General features: G+C 37.5%; 2 protein-coding genes across 8 annotated transcripts in view; both read right to left on the reverse strand.

The window, feature by feature from the left end:
• The window catches only part of plcl2 (phospholipase C like 2), a 48727-nt gene extending 36072 nt beyond the window's left edge, over positions 1-12655 (reverse strand). The window contains exons 1-3 of one of the 4 annotated variants that reach the window (XM_008431188.2): positions 12523-12655; positions 12283-12349; positions 11459-11912 (exon numbers count right to left, since the gene is read on the reverse strand). In XM_008431188.2, the coding sequence (XP_008429410.1) occupies positions 11459-11710 (252 nt within the window). In that variant the 5' untranslated portion in view covers positions 11711-11912; positions 12283-12349; positions 12523-12655. Of the gene's footprint in view, positions 1-11458; positions 11913-12282 lie in introns of all 4 variants that reach the window. The other 3 variants (XM_008431189.2, XM_008431187.2, XM_008431186.2) reach the window with 3 other exon arrangements.
• A 5460-nt stretch (positions 12656-18115) lies between these two features.
• Positions 18116-25065, reverse strand: LOC103477856 (cysteine-rich venom protein). Of its 4 annotated transcripts, none has more exons than XR_535706.2 (9): positions 24026-25065; positions 23641-23725; positions 21987-22087; positions 19837-19927; positions 19365-19507; positions 19128-19216; positions 18494-18576; positions 18197-18415; positions 18116-18133 (listed from the first exon to the last, which is right to left on the reverse strand). XR_535706.2 is itself a non-coding variant. In XM_008431185.1 (9 exons), exons 2-9 carry the CDS (start codon positions 23698-23700, stop codon positions 18279-18281), a joined length of 708 nt encoding a protein of 235 aa, XP_008429407.1. In that variant the 5' UTR covers positions 23701-23725; positions 24026-24116; the 3' UTR covers positions 18178-18278. The 4 variants fall into 4 exon arrangements, 3 of the variants coding, with proteins under 3 accessions (XP_008429407.1, XP_008429406.1, XP_008429405.1); XM_008431185.1 differs by lacking the exon at positions 18116-18133 and adding an exon at positions 22393-22396 and having other exon boundaries at positions 18178-18415; positions 24026-24116; XM_008431184.1 differs by lacking the exons at positions 18116-18133; positions 24026-25065 and adding exons at positions 22393-22396; positions 23910-24015 and having other exon boundaries at positions 18178-18415.
• Positions 25066-25465: the final 400 nt, after the last annotated feature.

Here is a 25465-nt window from a genome sequence, read left to right on the forward strand (position 1 = left end):
CAAGCAAGACGGACATTATGACAACAGCCCTGACCTGACAACATAATTTGATGCATCGTGGTTAAGCCTGTGAAGTACTTGTTAGGACTCTCAGCACTGCTGGCCCACCATAATTAGCACATCATTTTCTCTTTTTAACAGGGTGATTCCACTGTTTTTATCTCCTGGCAGAACTGTGAAAAGGCGAGAAAAAAATGCAGACAAATAATCCGAGACATTCTATTTATTTGACAGGATGTGAAGTGAGACAGAAAGTGGGAAGCAAACTGTAACCGTTGGGTCATTATTGCTTCTGCCACCGGCCACCCACTTACAGGATGGTTACAATTCACCACTGACTGCACTGTTGTGTGGAAAATAAAGGTAGCCCACCCACAGGAGCCTCAGAATACGAAGCCGTTATGCAATTTAAAAACGTGGTGATCTACTTTTAACAGTGTAGCTCAATAATCCACTGTAATATTTGGAGCACCAGAAGATTTTTAATTAAATCAGTTGAGACTAACTAAAAATATCATTAATTATTTAAGTCAGCAAGACACTAATCCCATTTACAAGTAATTATGTTTACTTTCTAATAAAATATACACTAAAAGTAAAAGAGCTAAAAATATTAAACTGTTGGTGAGGAAGTACAGTGGCCGTCATAGATTATTAGTCCTCGACGCAGCAGTCAAGGGTTCGACCCCTGACATTTTTACAGTTGCTGCATATCTACCCGTTCTTTCTTTTTGCTTGTTTCCTGTCTGAATATTGTGAATGAAAGCTGCTGTAGTGTCCAACGCAAAGGTCAAAATCTGTTCATGTCAATTAAAATTGGTTTCAAAGAAAAATGGAAGGCAAATGTTTGAACATTTAAGCTAAATTTTTAACGCTGCTAGCATATGGCATCCTTTAGCATTTTGTTTTTTCTATTCCATCTGCCTCATATGGAAAATAAGTCCGATTTATGCACTTCTGGTTACTTTGTTGACTAAAGTATCACATTTTTTCTTCTCTGGATGTTTTTACCATGTTAGCTGAGTTTAAAGCTTCCAGCAGGAACTCGGCTTGGCTGAGCTGCTGCAAGAAGAGGATTTTGAGGCAAATAATTTATTTTGATTATTTTGACAACCTTATGCAGGAGACACTAAAATGCGGCTGCACCATATCAAATATTGTTGAATACTGTGATGATAATCCGCTGGGGTTTTTTAATATAGCGTCTTTGCGAAGTATTTTCATCAACTCTGTCTGCATGTGGACAGAGAGTGCAAATGCAGCAGAAAAGGACATTGCTTTACACCACAAAACACAGGTACGGAACAATCAGTTCTTCCTAGCAGAGCTCTCTGCTCATCACTGAGGTCTGAGTCAGACCTTCATGTTGACTTGTACTCTCCAGCCTCCTCAGCTTCTCTCCATTCTGTTTCAAGATAAGCAACTGTAGGCCATTTAATCTGGGGAACTAAGCGGCAGATAAATGGATTGCTGTGCACAATGCAGTGGAAGCAGACTGCAATGTGCACAGCGATCCATGCAGAGAAGCCGTGGTTAAAGACTAAAGGAAAGAAATGGTACAAAAAGACTATCAACACAGGAGGGAAAACAACATAAACCATTGTTTTTGTACATAAAAATGAGCCCTAATCAATATGGTTTGATTAAGATTTATTGGACAGAAAGTCATGTAACCTGCATGCTTATAAAGTAACTATCATTAATATAAAAGGATATGCAATGGTTACTTTCTAGGTAAAAACCGCTATTCTGAAAGGAAATCAAAACCCAAGCATCTTTTTAAAATCCTCACATCTGCCATCAGGTAGACCGTCTTCAGAATATGCATGTGCACACCCATAACGACGTTGTACAGCTACCAGGTAACTGCAAACTACTACAGCCCAAATACTACGTGAGTGTCGTTGGTACTGTCCCAACCACATCCTCCCATCACTTCAGAGAAATAGTTTAACAAGAACTCGATGCTCTGATGGTGAGAACAACAGTGCTTTGTTACCACTGGTACCGAAGCTTTATAACCACCACCTCGCTGCCATTTAAACACTCGTAGCTGGTAGGAAAAAAAAACACAACCTGCTCTACATGCAGATGAAAGCATGATGAGCAGCAGCTTTCATTTACTGCAAATTGGTTAAATCTGTTTCCCACAAAATAAATTACCAAACAAACTGCTGCATCTTTAAAGAAGAAGGTGTTTTATGTGTTTTGCTTGATGATAAAATAAACTCTCCTTTGGACTTGGTTTTTGGAGGATCATTCATATTTGTTATGGATCACTTGACTTGATCCGTTTCCAAACATGACTAAGAGCTGTGCCTGACAGACCTTGGTAGCACAAGTTCCCTTTATGCTTAAACAGATATTCATTTTAGCTTGAAGTGATCTCTGTGTCCTGACTCTGACTCAGTGAACATTTAACCCAACTGTGTGCTGCATTGCTAATCAAATGCCACAACTGTCACGTTTAAATGATTTGAGCGAGTTTCCATTCTTCCTTGCACCTCATCACGACGCCTTGCAGCGAGCCGCCTGGCATGACAGCAGAATCATTTAGGCCAATGAACATTTTCATAATGATTCCTCCTTTGGCACTGGGCCAGTATGCTAAACTGAACAAAGGATATTAGAGCCTAAAGCCACTGAAAAAAGTTTTAAATGTAAGAAGCCTTTTTTTCCCTTTTTGACTTCATCAAAATGCCAACAGTCTTCGACAGGAAGAAGAAAAAGACACTTATTGTAATTAAGTGAACCTGTGCATCCTGACGGCAGACATCAGCAAAGTCCTTACTTAAAAAGTAAATATTTTCTTGAAATAAGTCTCAACTTGTTTTCTAGACACAGATGGCGATCTTATGAGACAACAATTACCTTGACCGAAACGTCAATACTCCCCCAATCAATACACAGGCAGAGGCTGGATTAATGTCCAACACCAACACTGTCAAGAATGCTAGTTTACAGAAAAGACAGATTGTCTATTGTAAGCAGGAAACACTCCTAATTTAACCACTCACATGTCCGCTAATGTTACTAGACAATAAAGTTCCTACATGAACTTAAAACCCTGGAAGACCTTTGTTTACAATATATATACACTGCTCAAAAAAATAAAGGGAACACTTAAACAACACAATATAACTCCAAGTAAATCAAACTTCTGTGAAATCAAACTGTCCACTTAGGAAGCAACACTGATTGACCCGACGAGGGTCCCCGTTGTTATATTGTGTTGCTTCCTAAGTGGACAGTTTGATTTCACAGAAGTTTGATTTACTTGGAGTTATATTGTGTTGTTTAAGTGTTCCCTTTATTTTTTTGAGCAGTGTATATTCTGATCAATTACAGACAGACAATAGAGCCATTAGTATTTAAATCTTTGACACCAAATAGTAATTTAAAAAAAGGCTGAATAAAGTCTCGCATGCAAAAGTAAATCAAAAAGGAGAGGAATTTTGGTTTGGTTATGTTCACAGGCAATAAGAAAAAAATTCATATCCATAAAGTGAAAAGAAATTAACAAAGAAAKAAAGGTTGTTTGCTGAAATGGTTTGACCGATGAATAGCAGTTCAAAAGATTAACTTTTTTTTCTCTAAATAAAAAAACGAAAAGTGAAAGATCAGCTTTCTACATAAGTATTGCAAACCCTGAGATTTCATTCACATTTTCACACTCTGACCAAGACGTGTGCAGAAATCCCCCACCATGCTTTAATCCATGTAAAATAATTGTTTGTTCAATAGACAGCAGGCTTGAAATTGTCAAAACATGCAATGTTTATGATCAGACGCATGCATTTCAAAGAATACTCTTTCAATCAGTTATTTCATTGAGTTATCTCATTGTACTAATTCAGAGTTCACAAAGCTACGAAACTGCATCTCTGGAGACCTTGAATGGACAACAGTGAAACACACAGAACCAGCATCAAAGAAGAAGAAGCCCAATCACCATCAAAGCAAATCAGCTTGATTAAAATCCCAAAGATAGGTGGCCATGAGTTAAAGAAACACAAAGCAGAAACTTAATTTGGTTCAGAGATAGGAAACATCTGACCAATAAGTAAGAGCTCTTGTCCAGTTCTTTGATTTCACCAATTATGGTGCTTAACTTAAATTAATTTGTTAATTTTTCCTTTTCATTCCCCTTAATTAAATCAAGTATTTAGAACTCCGAATGAGTGAAAGCCACGTTTGAGTTTCAGAACTATGAAAAACAAAAACATAAATCAAACCTTAACTCAGAAAATAAAACCCTGAATGTTCATTCTCAGTTCCTTTTGGAATTGCCCTTTAACGGAGCGGCATTATGTCTACTGCACAAACATTTTACAGCACAATCCATTAGTATGGAAAATTAGTTAAAAGAAACAACAAAAAAACAAACATTTCCTGGGTAAATGTAGAAAGTGGCTCCATGTGTTTATTCTTTCACAATGGATGCTGAAGTAAAGCCTTTGAATGAGACGATCTGCACTAAAATATAGTGTAAACACACTGATAATAACAGAAGGCTCAAATAAAGATCAACAACAAAACACTAAATCCAGGTCCAGATTACCATCTGCTTAAAAGAAACAAACCTTTCTGACTTATACTCAGTGTGCCTGAGTGGAGCAAAGCTCAGACTTGAAGAGGGACGATAATGTAGCATGAAATCAATTAAGATCCAGTAAAATCTTTTACTCAGTCCCGCTCTGATCAATTTAAACTTTTTATCTGCTAAATATTAGTTTCTGTACACAAACTGAGGCAGAAAGAATCTTTTTGATTGAAGCTACTTTTACGGAAAGCAGCATGTTTACACTTTTATGCCAAAAGGTTTTCTGATAACTCAACCTAGGATGACGAACAATCTGCCCTTTCAACTTGATGGCTCTCCTGCTGTACAACATATAGTGACGCGTTTTACCAGGTATCCCTTCCAAACAGAAACGCAAGTACAATTTTAATCAACAGACACAAATAAACTCCATGCTAGAATTTATATCTTCTAAATATCCAACGTAACGTTTTAGTACCTGTCCAAAACCATCTTCTGTTTGAAGATTGTGGGATAATTATGGAGCAACATGGAAGTGGACTGTATGGATTCTTGTAGCCAAATCATCCACACATACTGTTGCACAAGTCATAATATTTAACATGAATACTACATTTATATTGATAAAGCAAGTAACATCATACTTGATAGTAGTTGCTGCTATTGTGTTCTTTCTTTGTTGTCCTTTCTCATAGAAAGTACCCCTGGTCACATGCTGCTGTGCTTTTCCCACTTTCTTGTCCTATTGACATCCAGCTCATCAAGGCTGCTTTTGAACTTGGCTCTGGTTCTTAAGGAGGTTTATTTTTGGCAAAGGATTTGTTTTGTTTTTCTCTACACGGTCACCGAATGCTTACTTAGAAAGGAAGTTGCATTGAATTAGAGATTAAATGCCACAAACTGGTTTCCTTTGACAGATACCTTTTTGATTGGCCTTGTATGGGTTTCTGAAAATGGCAAACTGTTTTGTAAATATAAAAAACTTACTGCTTGTGATTACACTGGTTTATAAATCGGACTGTATTGAAATGAATCTGGATTAGTCTGCTCCATAACAGACTTATTCTGCACCAGTTCACTGTGAACTGGTGCAATATAAAGTAAATTGGTCCATCCAAAGCCCACATTGCTCCCAGTAATCACTCTGAAAGCATCACTAGAAGAGTCCAGAAAAGTGTTTTAAATTAAGAAAACCATCGCCTCTTCTACATGAACCTTTCCTCCACTGCTCTTCATTCCTCTGACTGATGGCTACAGCAGCATTCACAGTGTGTGCATTAAAAATCTGCTGACTGTGGCAACACCAACATCTCTCAAAGGCTTTCAACATACTGTCAACTAATGCAATGCAAGGAAGTGTCAACATCTGCTTAAGCAATATTTCACATGTAATGAAAGAAACTGTAGAGCAAACTTTGGACTAAAAAGTATAACTTCAAGATAATTTCATTGTGATGTCCTAATTTACACATATCCCCCATGAACTAAATGTCTGTATGCTCCACAGCAGAGTCACGTCTTGGTCAGAGGTTTTCTGAGGTCAAGTTTTTGTTTTCTTCCCCAGCAGTGTCAGGCAGTCGGTCTGCAACACTGAATCATAAATGAGAGCAAGTCGACATTAATAACTTTATATGTAGCCATGCATACCAACTTAATAAAACAATTGAATGAAAATGCCTAAATTAAATTTTCCCTAAATATGTACTGATGTGTGTGTGTGGGGGAGTGTGCGTGTGTGTGTGTGTGTGTGTGTGTGTGTGTGTGTGTGTGTGTGTGTGTGTGTGTGAGTGTGTGTGTGTGTGTGTAGAACAAGATTTAAAATTCAAGCAAATGACTGAGAAAAGTATTTAAAAATATATATATATATTCGTTTTCTTGTTCATTTTTTTTTGGCATTTAGCAAATGGTTTAATCTCAGACTGTAAGAAAATAAACATTATATGTTGTTTTGCCAGAACTTCTTCACTGGGTTGGCAATGAATCCATAAATGTTTGTAATGTTTGTTTTTGTTTTTAAATTTTAATTAAGTTTTCAAAAATAAACATAAACTAAAACCTAAAAATCATGGTACATTAATTATTCATTTAATTTTTTAAAATTTACAACCTCATCTTGCAATATATTTACATGGTATTTGAAATTCTTTACATTTTTGTAACAAGCTTAAAATAATAAAAATACACTGCTGGCTGCAGTCTCTTCTGCATTTTGTAAAAATGCGTAAATTATGTTGTTACCACAAACTCATTAAAATTTTGTAATTGATTCAATACCCAGCAGTGCCTGACCATCGCCCAACTTGTTAGATACTCCAGTTTAGTTTTGCATATACAAATAGTCTCGCATACACAACATCTTCTTGTTTTAGATGTCTGGATATGATCTTATCCTTTTGTTTTGAGAGGCCTGATTGTCTCCTCTGAAGTAATTTGATAGAAACCAGGATGCTGTGGCATGTAAACAGAGCACCCGCAGCTCCAAACAGTCTGCATTGGCTAAGAAATCACAGTCTGAGAAGATATCGAAGAAGTTATTGAAGATGATTGAGAATTTAATTAAAATCCTGGATATTTCAATAAATTAGATACAAGGGTTGTCACTTTTAATGTGAGCACCAAACTCCTGAGAAGGACTCTAGTAAAACTCTTGGAGAGAATAGGGCAGAACTCTTAGCTTATTTTTCTTATGTGGATATTTTGGCAATAATAGCCAAAAGATTTGTCAAATTAATTTAAAAAAACAGATGATACCACTTCCGTCAGAGCAGAAGTGTAGTAAATACATACAAAATGTTTTTCTTTGAAGGATCTAAGACTGTATGTACAATTTGGGACGTAATCTTCCAGGGCAGCAGAGGGCAGCACTGAGAATGTCTAACATTCAATAAAAGTTAAACTTAACTAAAATACAACAGTAAACAGACTTGAAATGCCTTTCTTCATCAAATTTAGAGTGTTTAGTGTAAAACTTGTGTCTAAAAATGGCAACATTGTGTTTTTGAATACTGTTCAGACAAAATGACAACGTCTGTAAGTTTAACATTGTTTGTGTGTCAAGACAGCGTAACCCACTGATTACTCTTCTTCTGCTGCGATTAATGACCTGTGGCTATAATATGTTCTCAACAAGACCTTCTGTTTAGGGAGTGGAGAAGCTTAGTATGTAAATTTCTTGCACTTGCTATGAATACATAATTGCATTCTGAAAATAACTTGCCTTATACTTACAAGTGTAGTTAATGACAGAATACATGTCATATAGATCAAAACATCCTGTTTAGCTTTTCAACTTTATTCAACAGCGAAGCCACAATTAAAGACTAAGCTGAAGAAGCAAGCAGTGCAAAGTAGAAACCAAAACAAGTTCAAAATCAGCTGGAGGTAGAAAAGTAAAACTGAATGTGTATTACAGAAACTCTTGATTTATGGAGATTAATGCACATGTTTAAAAAGGGTCTTCACCTGAAACACAGCCTGCTGCATCTCCTGCTCAGACTTGATGTGACAAATGTGACACTATTGTCACATAAGCTCATAAATGAGTTAACATGTTTATGTTTGTCACCGTACTGTGAGGTTATGAACTTTTATTGAGTCCTTATCTATTTAGTCACGGCTTAGATCGCTGTTCCATGATGCAACTTCAGTGAAAGTGATGTGTGTTGCATCATTAATCAAATAAAGTAACAAATCAATGAGAAAGTCTCGACATGCCCTAAATTACATTAGGTACTTTATCATCTCACTTATCTAAGCAGACTGTACTGTACATATCCCTGGATTTTATCAAGGAGGTTCAAACAGTATCCAGAAATAATACTTTGTTCAACCTCTTAATAAAACCTGAAACTTGCATCGGAAATATCAGAAACTATGACTGTGGTCATATCGTTGCGTTAAGGCAAACTTTCCACTTAACGCTGTGTGTGCATGCATGTGAAAAAGGGTTTTTTAAAACATTTTTCCACTTAATTGTTGGAAAATTGGGGAAAAAAAACACCATAAAGAGATGGCTCACAGAAGAGAGACACGTTCTCTTTCAGCTTTGAAATGAAACATTTGAAAGTTAGCAGAAGTTGGGTCTGTTTTTTCTGTCGCCAGTACATTTTCTTCCACACTTTTATTACAAAGTTCTACACTCTAGAATGATTGGACTCGTCTAATAGGATGTGGCAGAAAGCAGACTTTCTAAACCATTGTTTATTTTGTTTGTAAGACTTTATTAAAAAATGGCCGTTTTTGTGCCTTATCTGCTTAAAACTAACAGATTTTTGAATCAGTTTTAGTTCATTTAGTAAAAGACCAAATCATGATTGGTAAAATGTTAAAAATCAAGAGTTGATTTGGTAAGCTAAAGACATACACATTAACGTAATAATAGAACATTTAAATAAAGAATTAGACTTTAATATTTTGAAAACTAGAAGATGGAAGAAAATTCTGGAAAAATAATTCATAACCATTTTTTTTTTTTATTTCCATACTTATCCAAACTTTACTGGGATAAAGTAGTAATAGCTATGTCCGATATTAATAAATGCCCCGCATAGCCTCATCTAATTTTCTTTGAAACTCAGAAACAAGATTTATTGCTAACACTTTATTTGAAGACTGACATGACGGTCATAAACATGAAGGAGTCTTCATGAATATTTATGATTGTTGTCATTAAGTAAATAATTACACATTTAATGCAAAGTTGACACTTTTAATGGACTTTTAATGCAACTTTGCACTAACTGCGATCATCATTTACCAAATTACACTTCATGACAACGGTCACAAACATTCATGAAAACTCCTTCATTTCCATGTCAGTCTTACGCACACCTCTTCAAATAAAGTGTTACCCACTGCTTCTGCTCAAATTTCATAGCATGTTAATTTTTACCACTATAACCATCTTATAAACATCTACTAAACGTAGTACTTGCACAATGGAATGTTTGGCTATCCTGCTCATCATACAGCAACACAACAAAATTACTTTAATTGGGCTCTGTTTGGGTAACTCTTGAGTAACTCTTAAGAGTGATGAGTGGCCCTCATGCATCATGACTGTTTTGGGTTGGTCACCACCAGACGTATTTCCAAACGGCAGAATTTGTCAGACTTGTTTTTTGCTTTTTGCTCTGTATCATATCCCTTTATCAAGTCGCTCTACAATACTTTTCTTCCCTTACAGTTTATATTGGTTACAGGTTTGTGACAACCTCCCAAAATCCAGAGCGAATATTGGTGGGATGACTTTAAACTCCCATTCTGTGTCGATACTTTATGGTTAATAGTGAGGAATAAAGACCAAATCATGATCAAGGAACAGAAAAGTTGAATCTAGAAAAGACTTTAGATATCTCGGCAAAACTGATCCTTTTGCAAATAAACTGAGATTGATGACGCGCAAATCTCGTCTAGTAAGAAGTTGAAGATTAAAAGCTAACAATTATGACGTTACTCAGTGAAAATGCTTCCCTCTGAAACCACACTCCAAACTTTGACATGTTACATCTATAAATCATGTATAAACTCACATCACTTGTATAATTTTTTAAAAGACAGTTTAACATCACAAATTTTAACCGGGACAGTTTTAAAAGATCAGCCTGCTAGACTGACTCCTTTTATCACTTTGTAAAACTGAACTGAAAAACTTTGCAGACAATAGAAATGTAAATCGACAAAGCATTCAATTGATTGATCCTTTCATTATATATCTGGCTGTTGTGGACTGTTTTGATCAGCCTCTTCTGTGACTGGTCCTCCTATTTCATTTCTTTTCAGCATGAGCATTCATATATAAAGTTGGCAATTCTGGACTGGACTTAAATTGATAATCAGCTTCTTGTTACTACTTAACCTGATTTTGAAGATTACACTTGAGCTCAGCAGGATCCCTTTAAGAACACATGACTAGGTTTAACTGGATTACAGTGGACCGGGGGGGTTTGTGGTGGTTGGAAACATCTATCGCCCGCTAATAGCTAATATCCACCAATAACTGAGACCCGCTCTAAAAACACCAGTTCTACCCGCCTACTTATTGGTTCAAACACCAAATATACCTTAATTAATTCATACACACAGTGAAAACCATCTTAACAGCACTGTAGAAGCTATTGGCTACCTTATTGCCACCATTCAGGGTACAGCCAGCTATTCAGTGGCAAGAAAATGACTGGTACATCAGCGTGTGCTGCTTTGGAAATGCCAGCCAATAGTTTGTCATGTAGTATTACACCTAGGTATCTGAGGTTCCCACGTCGCATTTTCTTTCAAATATTGTTACCGTTCTAAAGTAATGGACTGTTATTTTTACCAAAAGTATTTTTTTTCTATCTAAATAATCTTTTGGCAAAAAAAACAAGAGGTGATTGTTTTCTTTTTTCAAATTTTTTTAGCAGAAAATGACTTAGGCCATTGTAGCCAATATCTTAGATATGCTAATAATGAACTGCAATAAGTCAGGTCAGACCTAAGAGAAAACCAGCAATTGGCATTGGCTAGGAAAAGCTTGAACGGTGCATCTGCACGTCTCGGCAACGAGTTGACCTCTGCCATACGACAGAAAAGATTGTCTGGATCTCCATCGTTAGGGTCAAGAGTTTAGATTTTTCCTCCTTCAGCACTCTCACACACCTGCACTTTTTTTTTTAGGTTTCTACATCAACACAAACTACTCTAGTTTCAATGACAGTCCTGTAATTTCCATCAGTTCTTTGACCTCATATACATAACGGTGAAGAGCAATGACTGAGATTATTTTCACACATAATACAGGGTGTGTTTCTGGTGACCTAATTACTGGTGTGTGGTTAAGGAAACACCTTGATCACCACATGCACAGCTTACCCCAACAGGAAGGCTGTAACTTCAGCACCAGAATGCAACGCAGACCGACCCAACTTCAAAGATTACCTTAATAATGCTGCTCCGGCGAGGTATGTCAGACTTGGCATCCGGCCCCACGGAGGTGTTGGCGGTTTCTACTCCGCTTTGACTGCCAGGTGTGAGAGGGGAGCCTGAGCACATCATATTCTCCGAAATCCCACAGTCTCCATTCAGAACCGACACTTCGCAATGCGTCTTCCCCGCAGCCTCGTCGCTGGGCACGGCCGTGTGCCCGAAATGAACCGGAGGGAGCCTTCCGTCCTCCCCTAACTCCGCCATAGGCACTTCGATCTCACACACTCACAGCACTCAAAAACAAAAGGTTTCGGCTTCACTCTGATATCCCTCCCAGTCTTTTATTGTTATTACTACTGTTATTGTAATTGTTGCCTCGGTGTAACATGTGCCGTCTCATCGCTCGGTGCTCATATCCGCCAGGTTCCGACGGAATGAGAGGCTTCCTCCGTGCACTGAGCTCCGTCTGTGAATTACAGATAGGATTTATGTTGACAGCATGAGGAGAGACCAGAGAAGAAAGCACATTTTGTTTGCACTGAAAGCGGATGTTCTCAACATACAGCATGCACCAGTCATTTTTCATGTGAACCGGGGGTGTGTGTGTGTGTGTGTGTGTGTGTGTGTGTGTGTGTGTGTGTGTGTGTGTGTGTGTGTGCGTGTGTGTGTGTGTGTGTGTGTGGGGGGGGGGGGGGGGGGGGGGGGGGGGGGGGGGGTTTATGCATGATGATGCCGTTCACACCTATTTATTTAAATAAAACAGCCTTTCTGCAGATAAAATAACCTCCTCACAGAACTCGTAAATAGCAAGAAATGCCCCCGGATCCGCGTCTTACCTTCGGAGCTGCTTGGTCTCTCCATAGTCACAGCCCGTGTTTCAGCTGAAGTTGTTGCTCCGGCAGCCTGAGGAGCAGACTGTCGTTTGTTTTCTGTCAGCTCAGCTAGTTAGCAGGCTAACAAAGCTCGCTCACTCACTCGCTAGCTCAGGGAAGTTAGTTTGCCTGAAGTCCAACCGGCAGCTTCTGCTATTGGTTGACGAACTAAATAATATTAACCTGACTCGGTCGGTTACTTACTGTGGTCAGCACCGGTTCGGCTCGGTTTTAAAAGAGGTAAAGAGCGCCGTTAAATGTGTAATCGTCAGTCACTCAATGAGTCGTTTCCAGGGAACAAAGTTGTGTATGTCTCGTGAACGCGCACGAGGTTTGTTGTCACTCTACTGAATTATCTTAAACACCTGCAATTTTTTCTGAGACATTAGAATATCATAGAAAAGGTACATTTTTAATTCAACGTTAAAAGTGAAACTCGTGGATTTATTGCAGACAGGGTGAGTTGAACCAGATATTGAACAAACAATCTTTCCTCATATGAAGTGACTCCTTCATTTGTCTATGCATGTGCAAGAATAAACAGCATGACAATGCCTCACCATCAGGGAGGAGGGAATTTTGGAATATGAGCACATCAGACTTAAAGCAAAAGTTATTGTGAAGATTGTGATAATCCTGTACCAAAAGGGGCTCACAGGTCACTCAGGGAGGAAGAATCCATTACCTCAAAAACATCCATCCATTTTCTTTACACCCTTGTCCCTTAGTGGGGTCGGGAGGGTTGCTGGTGCCTATCTCCAGCTAACTTTCCGGGTGAGAGGCGGGGTCACCCTGGACAGGTCGCCAGTCTGTCGTAGGGCAACACAGAAACAGACAGGACAAACAACCACGCACACACATTCACACCTAGGGACAATTTGGAGAGGTCAATTAACCTGACAGTCATGTTTTTGGACTGTGGGAGGAAACTGGAGTACCCGGAAAAAACCCACGCATGCACAGGGAGAACATGCAAACTCCATGCAGAAAGACCGGGGTGGGAATCAAAACCAGAACCTGCAGGGTTCTGGGTTTGATTGCTTGCTGCAAGGTAACAGCTCTACCAACTGTGCCACTGTGTAGCCCTACCTCAAAACAATAAAAAACAATAAAAACAGATTGATGTTTTTCCAAATACCATCACACACAGAGCCTTTAATTACAGGTGACATGTTCTGTCTGATGAAAATTAAAGTGTTTCACCATAACGACCAATGTTACATTGGAAGGCAGCATTGAGAAATGGGCAAAAATAGTTATTGTAAGAGGTGTGCCAAGTCATGCAACTTAAAAGGCGGTTCCACCTGATAAGAACATTTGTGTACATTTCTGAATATAAAAAAGTTTTATCACTGCTCTCGCAATTATAAATATTATAATATTCTTAGCTGACTTAAATCAGGAAGTTTATCTTCATTTAATGGCAGATAATGAAAAAATGTTTTTGCTTTTTTAGTGTCTGTAAATATCCGACATCAGTTATATTCTAAACCTGTATTTTTCTTTGATTATTACTGCTTAATGATGAGAATTGCATTTCATTTGGAATTGAAAGTTACCACTCCTGCCAATGAACATCTTTTGAGCCACTAACCAACCTTGATTTTAATTTATTGTAGCGAAATATTTAGAAAGTTTTACTTTTTAGCCCATCATTTTAAACCAAATTAATGTAAAGATGTTGAAAGTCAGGTTCTCATGATTAAACTCAACTACATTTACACAATTGTGGATCTTATTTCTAACTTTTGTTTTTCAACAAAATGTTATGCTGCTTGCCATTTTTCTAATCATTGAAACATTTTTTTTGTAATATTTTACGTCAGTTAATTGCTTATGGCTTGCATAACTGCTTATGCAAGCTATAACCATCAAAATTATTACCATTTGAAATCCCTTTGTGCATAATGAATCTGAATAATATGATTTTTACTTTTTAAATAGAAGTAGGCTGCTGAAATAAACATTGTTAAACGGTGGAGGAAAATAACTATTTGCCAGTATTTCATGTTTCCCCTCCTCAGAGAATGGAGAGGTCTGTAATTTCCATCACAGGTACAATTAAACTTTGACGGAAACTAAAAATATAAATCCAGAAAAATGACACTGTATGATGTTTTTTTAAATAATTAATTAGCATTTTATTGCATGAAATAAGTAGGGTTAAAATAAGATTCTGTACCACTTAGTGTGTGGTCCAGAATCCTTCGTTTACTGTTATAAAGGTCAGACGTTTCCAGTAGCTCTTGCCCAGGTTTACTCACTCAACAGCAGGGATTTTGGCCCACTCCTCCAAAAATCTTTCAGGTTTTTGGGCAACACAGAGCTCCAGCTCCCTCCAGGCGATTTTCTATTTGGTTCTTATTCCAAGATCTTGAATGGTTCTTAAAGCCAAAAATTGGTTGCCATGTTTGTGCGTTTCTGTTAATTGTCATTCTGGATATCCTAACTATGACCCATCGGTTGTTGCCCAAAATCTTTTAAAATGATCCTCTCCTCAGTGTGGTATGTTTGTCAAGTCATTTTCCAAATAATTGTCAAAAGTAGTTGCCTGTTTGCCAAGCTTAACTATTATTCTGCAGCCTAACTCCTTGGTCTTTCTCAGCCCATCATCCAAATTCTCTCATGGTGGTGATGTTGGAGACTGATTGATGTTGGACAGGTGTCTTATTAAAACAAGTACAGTTAATACAGTTATGGAGTGAAGGACAGGAGGCGTTCTTAAAGACGAACTTAGTCTTCCAGTTTTTAAAGGGATCAAATACAATTTTCATGAAATAAAATGAAAATGCAACATAATCTCTTGAAAAGGTTCCTTCTTCTAAGAAACTTTTACCCAAAGTCTGCACATCTTGTTTCCGAAATGTGCATTTCTTTATGAAAACTAAATCCGTTGTTGCTTTCTATTTCAAAGTGAGACTGTGAAACATATTCAAATGTTGACGGTTTTACTGAAAGCTACATGTGATGAATTCTAATGAAGTCATTTCAAAGGCTTTGCCCACATGACTCTAGTTTATCTGTCACATCGTGTGCTTTGGTGATCTTCCTCTTTGTGTAGGCAGTAAATAGGAAAAAAAATGTGCTAATCTCAGAGGTGAAGTAATTACTTTAACTGTCTCTTTTGCCGTTGTGTAAAGTTTCCTTTGCAAAATAAGAACACACCCTTAGCAAAAGGAAATTGAGAGTAATAGTTATAGATGGCTCAAGTGAACGGTAGTTCGTGTAAAAAAGTGAATGTAACCAACATTTAGGACACTGTATTGTATTAAATGCTGATTAAAAAAAGCCTAAAAGTATTTTGATACTTGTTCATAGTTCAGGCGAAAGCAGATATGCCTACTGTTGGGGATTTTAATGAAAGAAATGAGTTGTAGAATAGAGCCACCTGCTGGTCAATATGGGTACTGTTCAAAATGATGAGGATTTCTTATGATTATAGTTAATAAGGGTGTAGTTTCAAAATAATGATTCATATCGAGGATTTGCAGTCTTTACTACATGTCTTTAGGCTCTTTTGTTCTCTGAACATTTCTAGTTGTCTGTGGTCATAACAGAAAATCACTTTATTGTTGTTAAAGCAGAAGTATTTCCACTTTAATACCAGTAACAGCACAGAGGATTTACTAAAGCACAATCCCACCAACAGCTACACTTATCAGCACTGCTGCTCTAATTACTTTACACATCCCTTTTTTTCCAGTTGAACAGTTTTCTCTTTTAGCATTTCAGTTTCTGGTAGCATACAGAGCAGCAGGAGTCCAAAGTGAGGTCCAGGGGTTCAGTTTTTGTGCAGACCTGCGATTAAAGAATCGTAGCAATCTGGTTAGTAACACAGACTGTTCATGAAGATTGACACCATGAGAAACTGCAAAAATATTTACTGAAAGGTGCAGACAAAATAATGTTTTTTAAATAATAGTATTTGTATTTTACTGTATTTATAATATAATTTACTCAAAAGAAGAGTTGGACCTACCAGTCCTTTATTTTGGCTAAATAAAGCAATCCTTTCAAAGAAACGCTGACTCATTTCCTGTTCCTTTTTTTTAGTTTTCAGGCAAAGGTTATGAGATTTCTATGAAATTCTTTTGGATTTCAATTGTTGCAGAATGTCACAAACTAACAATTATTCCCACAGATTTTGGAAGAGAGAGCGTCCCACATCATAATAGATCCTCTACCATACCGAACACTAGGCATGAAATTCTTTTCTACACATTCATCCTTTCTTTTACAACAATCCTAGCTGGAGGTTTTGTTGCTCAAAAGCTCATTATTGGTCTCATCGGACCTAAGCTGACAGTAAAAGTTAAAAAAAGTTGTTTTTATGGACATGAAAGTTAGGGTTCAATAGCTTTTCTTTGTGACGTAAAAATATACAACTTTAGATGGGTAGTGTCCACTTCACCTCTTCCAATTCCCTATCTTTGTAGTTCAGTTAACCCATTTTTTAGGAACAAACAGTAAAAATCTAATTGACGGGATACTTTAGCTCAACGTCTGTGTCCCTATTGTAGCTATAACCAGAAAATGCTGAAGATTGAAATACGATGTTGGCATTAACAAAACGATTCCCAAACAGCAATTGGTTAGAAACTTAGCTTACAGTTGCTGAGCAAGTGATGGATGACGGGTCTTTCATGTCCTGACAGGTCTTGTGTTCTTTTAAAGACTTGACTGTTATAATCCGCTGCAGAGTCATCAACGTATTTTACTGATATCAGTTCTGTGAAGGAAACTGCAGTTTAAAGAAGCAGTTGGTTGGAAGCGGTGCTTTGATATTCCAGTTAATCTGGTTTCTTTTAAAATCACTTCCATGGCAAAGCTAATACAGCAACTGTGTGTATGTATGTAATTGAGGGGTCAGCAGATCAAGACAGAACTGAAAGTACTGCAAAGGCACCTGGAGTCAAAGTCAAACAAAGCCTAAACAAACCAAGAGAGGAAAAACGGGATGGAAAATATGAAGGAAATAATGTACTGGGAAAAAACAAGGAGTGTGTTTCCTGGAAAAGCTGACATGTTTTGGCTGCAGGTGATCTAACAAGGAACAGAACAGAAAGGAAATCAGGAGGCCTGAGGGCGGGAAAATCCAAGAGACAAACCGAGAACAACAAACAAAACAAAATCTCCCCAAAAATAAAGTCGTAATAACAGAAACATGAGAAAGCTGCAAATAAAACCCGCTTTTTAAAACGTTTTTGTTTTATAAAACGTTTTAAAAACTCCAGAGATTTTTATACTACAATATGTCTATACTGTTGCATAATCTTTTACTTAATCAAGTGCTATATGACACGTTTGCAATTTTCTGTTAAACTGAGTTATCTTTTTCATCAAACTAAAGAGTTAAGATAGCAAAAGATAACAAAGAGTTATCTTTTGGAGTTTTGACAGAAGTTCAGTCTGGAAGACTCTTGTCGTGCCTCCCTCTCTGCAACCTGGACCTATCGGCGCCGGTCCAAGCCTCGCTCCAGCCAATCATCGTTTGGGCTCCAGTTCAAAAGGACCTTCACCCATGGCCTCCTCTGCTCACCATCTGCAATTGACCCACCTCCGCCCCATCTCCACCTTCCGCTCCTGGCTGAGACCTCATCTTCCTCTGACCGCCGCCACCAGTACATGCCCCGGGGGGTCTACATTCCTATGCTGCATCAGGAATGTTCATCGAGCTTATCGATGTCCAGCTCGACGTCCCCGACCGGGGCCTGAACGCCAAAGACTTTGTTTATTTTCATGTTCATTTTGTCATTAAACTCTTTTAATCGCTCTCTTTCTCCGTTTGAGTCTCTCCAGATTGAAATAGTTTTACCTACAGAAATTAAGACAATTAAGACAAGCTACACCCAAAAATAATCCAATTCTAAATTATTACCTTTATTGTACTTTGCAGATGCCAGCGTTATATTCAGTACAGATAAAGAACATGTGAAATGTAAGTATTCCTGCTGTTCCGTCTAATATATTGGCATAATCTCAGTGGTACATTTGCATGAAGCAGGACACCAGGCAAACACCAGCGGGTTGCTGCATCCGCTGAGGACTTTCAGTCTGGGACAGTTGATGAAGGTGTTTATATAAGGACAAGGATTGGCTGAGGAAGAGAGGGACAGAATTAGGATGTCTTTTAAACAATGAGGACACATTTCTGTAAGTTTGTTACTCTACTTACTGCAGAGTTTGTCCACACAGTTGTTTGGGCAGGAAGCACATGATGTCCCAACCTTGTAGGGAGGCCATCTCTTAAAGTTTCCACTAAGGGACAAAAATAGTTTAGATTTTGAAAAGAAAATAATATTCCTACTCAAAAATGTATCAAATTTTCCCTCAATACTCAACAGATTATTTTATGTTTATGACTGTTTGACTTTTTTGCACATTTTGTTTTATTTTTTGTTCACCAAATCTTAAGGCCTGTATTTAAAATACTCAACATGATCCATTATAATAAAGTGGAAATTATAAAAAATTAAATAAAATAAAGAAAACTTTTGCAAACTTTTACAAAGGTCGGGGGAAAAGAAATCACCTTTCAGAAATTTTTTTATGTTAAATGAATGCACCTGTGCTAAACTTAGTTTATTGCATATCATCTGGACTTACACTTGAGTGTAAATGCCTATATAAATAAAAAAAATTTTCATACATTTGCAAAAAATGTCTGCATGGTGTATTGTTTGTTGAATTCTGAAAAATTAAACAAAATAAATCCACCAATGTAACAAGATGTGGACAAAGTGAATGGCTTGCAGATGCAGTGTAAAAATAAAGTCAAGACTTTCCTAAATTATAAAAATTTCACGTACGCTCTGAAATAATGGCAGCCGTAGAAGTAGATGTTGTTGGGACATAGAGCAAGTCCACAGCCCACTTTGTAGGAGCTGTTCCACACAACCTGGCAACACAATAATTACTGGTCATTTCTGGGATGGTTTCATTTTGAAACATTCCTTGCAAGTACTGCAACCACAGGAGGACCCCTGGACCAGGAGAAGAGAAATGTTTTTCATAAAAAAATGACACGGTTTGATAAAAATGTGCACCTGTGTGAAGTGACCGATGGGTTGTCCATTGGTGGATCCATTGGGGTAAAGATAGTGTGACTTTTCGTTATGCCAGGCCGTAAGAACAGTGGTCCATGAGGATGGGGAGGAAGAATAGAAGAGATTCTCACCCAATTCATATCCTGGGTAATGGAGGGAAACACATGGCAGCACTGATTAATGAGTATATGCAGATAATTTTAGTTTTCATCCCCCACGAGATTACGCTATTTGTATAAAGCAGGCATCATTAAAAAACAAAAAAAAACAATTGATAGTCATGATAACATCTCACCTATTATCATTTATTATTAAAAGAAGACGTAAGATGACATTCACAGTATCTCTGACCGTTTATCACAAGGGCAGTTGGTTCAAAAAGAGCTTTTACGTTAATGGAGGAAATATTTACAGCCCTGAAATGATGAAAAAGGAAAGAAAGAGAGAATATATAGAGGCACAGCAAACGTACCGTCAAGCAGACGGGTGCTGGCTGGTCCATGACTCAGAATACATTTATCCACCCAGGCCTGAGCGCTGGCCGCTAACTCCAAACTGTAAGTCTGAGGGAAAAAATTGTTTAATTCTAGTTTCAAAGAACAGGATAAGCTCAACCAAGAAAAATGTTGTATCGCATAATTAACTGACGCACACAATAATCATATTATTATTTTGTGCTTCGTGTGTAGAGCTGTGCTTCTTTCCTAGAAAATAAAGTAATAAGTCTGTTTCTCCATTGGATTTTGCTTGTTAGGCTTCAATCCGATAAAAGTTGCAGTAAAATAAGAAGTACAAATACAAAAAGTGTATTTTTTAAATAATTACATTAAAATAAGACAATTATGCAAACCAACATGAAAAGTTGGTTTCCCCATGAATCTTGTGTGCCACACTTAGTGGCTACAGCTCCCATTAAGTTTTTGCAGTAACTTATGAGTCTCTTAAATTGCATTTGTATAATTTTGGGTCACTGTGTTTGGTAAATAATAAATAGGAGTTTTGAGACAATGTAAAAGCATGTTTAAAGACTAAGACAAAACATCATAATTGCATTTAAGTTCAGACTTTGACTAGGCATTTGAGTAGATGACTGGTTGTGCTTTCAGCTTAAGGAAATGCAATCCTTAAGGAAGAGGATTGCATTTCCTCATCTCTATATTTTAATATTCTTAACTTAGCACAATACAAAGGGAACATACTGGCTTAAAGAGACGGCTAAACCCATCAGTTTTTGCTAAAAGGGATTCCTTTTTTACTAAAACATCTTTTGGAAAGGAAGATGATGTGATTTTTAGTAAAAAATGACTCCAGCCATTGTTTTAGAAAGGTGATATGTGAGTTTTACCCATCAAATAATTAACAAATTGTCTCTAATAACATCCAAAGACCTTATTCTGCTACTGATTCATGTTTGGTGCCATTTATTACGATTGAATGATTACATTTTGTAGAAATAAGAAATACTGATCATTCGTTTTTCTTTTTTTTTCGTTTATCAAACAGAGGCCTCTGTTGGGCATAAGAAAACTACGCACAACCACAACAGTTCGGCATCTTCTGCTCATGCTGGTCATCAGGCTGGTCACACACTACTGTGGGACGGCATCTCATTTCTCAATCAGATTTTGTCACAAATCACAAGTCAAATTATCACACAAATGATTTTCAGGTTATGAATTAAACGATCTGCCAGTCAAACTAGTACTTTTTCATCAATATTGAGAAATTGTTTACTTAAAACAAGCTCCTCTATCTTGCTGAAAAGTTACTTCTGTTAGTTTTTCTTATTAGAAGTTTACTAAGATATTTGCTCTAGAAATGAGACCATATATACTTGGTAAAATTGTGTGTTTTTGCAGTGATCAATATGATGCTACATTTTGCTTCTAAGTAGCTTAGCATGTTTGAAGTGCTTGTTGATGGTTTTTTTTCTCTTGTTGTTTTAATTTTAGTAAAAACAATTTATGTTATATGGTTGAATGAATAGTGCTATACAAAGTATTAATGATTAATTGATGGCAGTGGCGTTCAGCTTCATAACTTTTTTTCTGTTTGGACCTATTAGACGGATTATAATGCATAAAACATTGGGGCTAAAGAAGGACTTCCACAAAGACGATGAACTGACATAAAAAAAAAACATCAGTCAGGAGATGGATAGGAAACCTATACTGAATGCATGAGGGAATGAGGGAAAGAAATCAAGTTAGTTTATGTGAAGCTGAGAGATTGGCCATGTCCAAACTTGAAAACTACTAACTGAACTTGTGCATATTATCTAAAGCAAAAAGGCGATAAATCATGTTTGGACATGAGAAGTTTGCTTTTTGTGCATCTTGATGGTTTCACACCTACAATCTTGAGTTTGTTGCATCTGGTAGGCAGAGTTTGCATGTTTTCAAATATATTTTGACACATCTAGCACAACTTCACTGACAAAATATCTTGGTTGTCAAGACATAATCTGGGCTCATAGTAGGTGATTAATAACTTTATTATTTGGCCAGCTTTCAGCAATGACCCAATGACGTTCTTTTGTTACTTTGTTGCTTATTACTGTTTATTGTTATTGCTTAGTTGCAGAAAATCAAATGTTAAGAAGGATGTTGAAAAGGGACCAACCATCATCAGCATGTCGGCAGCAGCAGGCTCAACTGCTCTCCTGAAGGCGTTGTGAACATTTACGATCTCGGCCTGCACGGTTGTGTTCTCTGGGCAAACATCTGTTCACACACAAGAACACACACACACACACACACACACACACACACACATCAGAAAGCGATGTGTAAACAGCAGATTAAAGACACAATGAGCGCTGACATTTACTCTGGCGGCTTAAGATATGACTCACAAACACATCCTGGTTTAATTGCTCTGAAATGGCTCGACGTAACAAAGGAGCACAGACACAGGACTGAGCTAAATCCGCTAATCTGACTGTGAGCCGTGCTGGCGAGGTTTCAGCTGATGCCGAAAATAAAACGCTGCCGCTAAACACGCCTGCTGGGTTTAACGGGGCGCTTACCTTGCTGTGAACACATGATGATGTGAAGCCATGTGCATGAGGGAATGAGGAAAAGAAATGAGGTTAGTTTATGTGAAACAAACCCGTGAGTAAGCAGCTCATTTAGCCGTTTGGTTTTCAATAATGTACAAATTAACACCATGAATCTCTTGTTAATTGGTACCTGAAAACACCTGAATTCCTGGTGAGAGTTTAGTGCTTGTTTCTCTTCTTAATTCTGTGACAAATGACTAAAGTCAACACATTTTCATTGTTCCTGCTTGTTTTCACTTGATTCTCATCTCCCTTCAGATTTCTCCCACTGAGCAGGATTTCTCCAGTTTTTTCAACTGGGCCGAACAGAAGGAGGAGTTGTGAACAATTGATGTTTGAATTTATTTTTAATGTATTTATTGAGGGCATATAGCTGCATTTCCTGCAGACCATGTCAGGATTGGTTATCAAAGTGGAAGAAGCTAAATGACCAGAACCCACAAGATATTGTATTGCTTTGTGGAAACAAAGATAAAGATAGTTAAACTTTGTTACACCAGTTCCATTAATCCAGCCATACAGATTTGAAACCCATTCTTTGCAGTGTACAGTGTGGTAAATTATTTAGCCCTTTATGGGTTACTTGTGAATTTTGCTTTTCCGTTACATTTAAATGTTTCATATTATCACATTTTTACATCATACAAAGATAATCCAAAATGCAGAATTTAAATTATGATTTATGGAGACAAACTAAAAACCATGTGGTCTCGCCCAAATCTGGGCTTTAATCTGATTTTAATGTCGTAGAGACCGTAAGCATGTTGTTTGTTTGAAGAGGCTGATTTAAAACAATCGTGCAAGAAAGACTGGATAAACATTTTTCCACAGCAATGTAAAAGATTCATTTCCAGCTTTTGCACGTTTAAGTTGACAGGCAGTTGAGGCTACATCTTCACAGTGGGCCAGGTTGGATAATTTTCCTATGGAAAGATTGATCTGAAACATTGATGTGTGGCAAGAAGGGGGGAAAAAAAGGAAAAATCACTGATGGTGCAGTTTTTTGTTTTTTTTTCAGCACTGTGGAGAAAAAAAAGAAACAGGCTAACTTAAAATGTATGCACTTATTAAACTACTTCACACAGATTTGAGTTCAATGCATGCTTTGATAATTGGAAGCTTCTGTGAAGAAGTGAAGAAAAGAAGCACAAAAAGGTGCTAAACTCAGCTAAATTCAAAATATAGTTTAATTCAATGTGTTAGAGTTACACTCACCACAACACAAGCAGTGTGCACATCTTGGAGTGTCAAGATGCAAATCAAGATGACAAACATCTTCCCGACAACAAAGAAGATTCCTCTACAAAAGAAGTGCAACACTGTAATACTCTGCACAGCTTCTTGACTCTTCCTTGTCTTCAGAACAAATATGACTTTAGTCATATTAAATTATAAATTATCATAAACTACTTTCTTTTTTCCATGTTTTTTTTTATTGAGCTCAATAACAACTGCAAAAATAACAGCAACAAGAATATACGTACATTTTTAAGTCAAAGTGAAACCCGTATGAGGTTTGCCTTCTCGACGGATGGATGCTCTTCTTAGATAAATCTATTTGTGGCATCAGTTACTTAAGGAAACCTCTGAACTGACATACCTGCTCTCCGGTCTTCTTCTTCTGGAGGAGGTAAGTTAAATATTTTCTTCTCCTCCTTTTATAGATCCAGCTCAGGTGGTCACATTCCCCTCCAGGTGATGGTGATACAGCATGAACCACGTGGTTTACACAGCGAACTCTGAACAAAAAAAACAAATTCATCACCTTGTCCTGAAGACGCTTTTTCTTCTGCAGGATGTAACTGACAGGGAGTCCACAATGAACTGTTAAGCCCAGAGGTTTAGTGAATTCCTGATATATTAACCCATGTTTACACAGTAGAGAATGGAAACACTGAGTTTAAGGTAAATAAAGGTAAAGGCCACCTGGTAGGGTACATTAAAATAAATGTCATGTATGTAGATGGATACAGATTGTGTAGGCTGAAGACACACCCTGTAATCGTTTCAGCACATGATGCAGGATGAGAAAAAGGTGATTCTGGGTAGCAGAGTAACTGTGCAATCCTTATTAATGTAAAGATTTCATTACTTAAGAGTCGGCATTGTCAGGGGAAGATAATTCTCTCTCACATGCTGGATGCAGCATTCTGGACCAAAACTTATTATTTTTTTTGTCTTAAGATTCTCTGCTTGTTTTTTGAGGATTGATCACGTGTTGCTGAACTTGAGCTTGCGTTCTTGGTTAAGAGACAAAGTCACACATGGATTGTATAAGGATGTTTAACTATTGGCACCACCTAGGATTCGTGCTACAATTCATCTTTCTTCTGCTGTGATCAAAGGCTGCAGAAATACCAAACAATCAGACGGGATTTTATAAAAAGTTATTTTGCACCCGTCTTCTTCTCGCCATACTTGCGTTTTTTGTCAAATTTCATTACTGTCCTTGATCTTTGTGAGCTTTTGTGTCGTCGTTTTGGAGGGATGTTGGCTCTTAGGATGCTTTTCTTGACAGAAGTTTTCTTCACCTCGCTACTGATGTAGATGCACTCACACACAGACTCTGCACTGGTGGGAATAGGCCAGTCGCGATAAACGATAAATCAATTAATCGCACGATAAATTAAACCTGTCAACCTCATTTTAATTATCGGCTTTATCGCCTCTTCCTGCCTTTTTTTCTTTCTGTTGATGACACTGAATGAAAAAAGGCTCAACTCCGGTGCTCTCCACTGACCCTCCTGTCCTCATTTCCTTAGTGTAATGTCCAGCGCACACGACACGAGTTGTTGGCCGATTGTCGGCCCCTTTCTCAAACCTTGAGAGACACCTTAGCCGACTGAAATCCTAGGTATAACGGTTCGATCGGGTTCGTTGTGCCGTGTGGTGTCCAGCCACATGGGCACAAAATAATGGCTACAAGTCCACTAACTAATTTTAATATCAGGCATTAATCAATGCTTTACTAGAATCTACCTGTGATGCATGTGGCTAGATTCAGCGTAAAGTCCTGACTGAATGAAAATCATTATAACCT

The sequence above is a fragment of the Poecilia reticulata genome, linkage group LG16 (genome assembly GCF_000633615.1).
Source record: "Poecilia reticulata strain Guanapo linkage group LG16, Guppy_female_1.0+MT, whole genome shotgun sequence".
Lineage (NCBI taxonomy): Eukaryota > Metazoa > Chordata > Actinopteri > Cyprinodontiformes > Poeciliidae > Poecilia > Poecilia reticulata.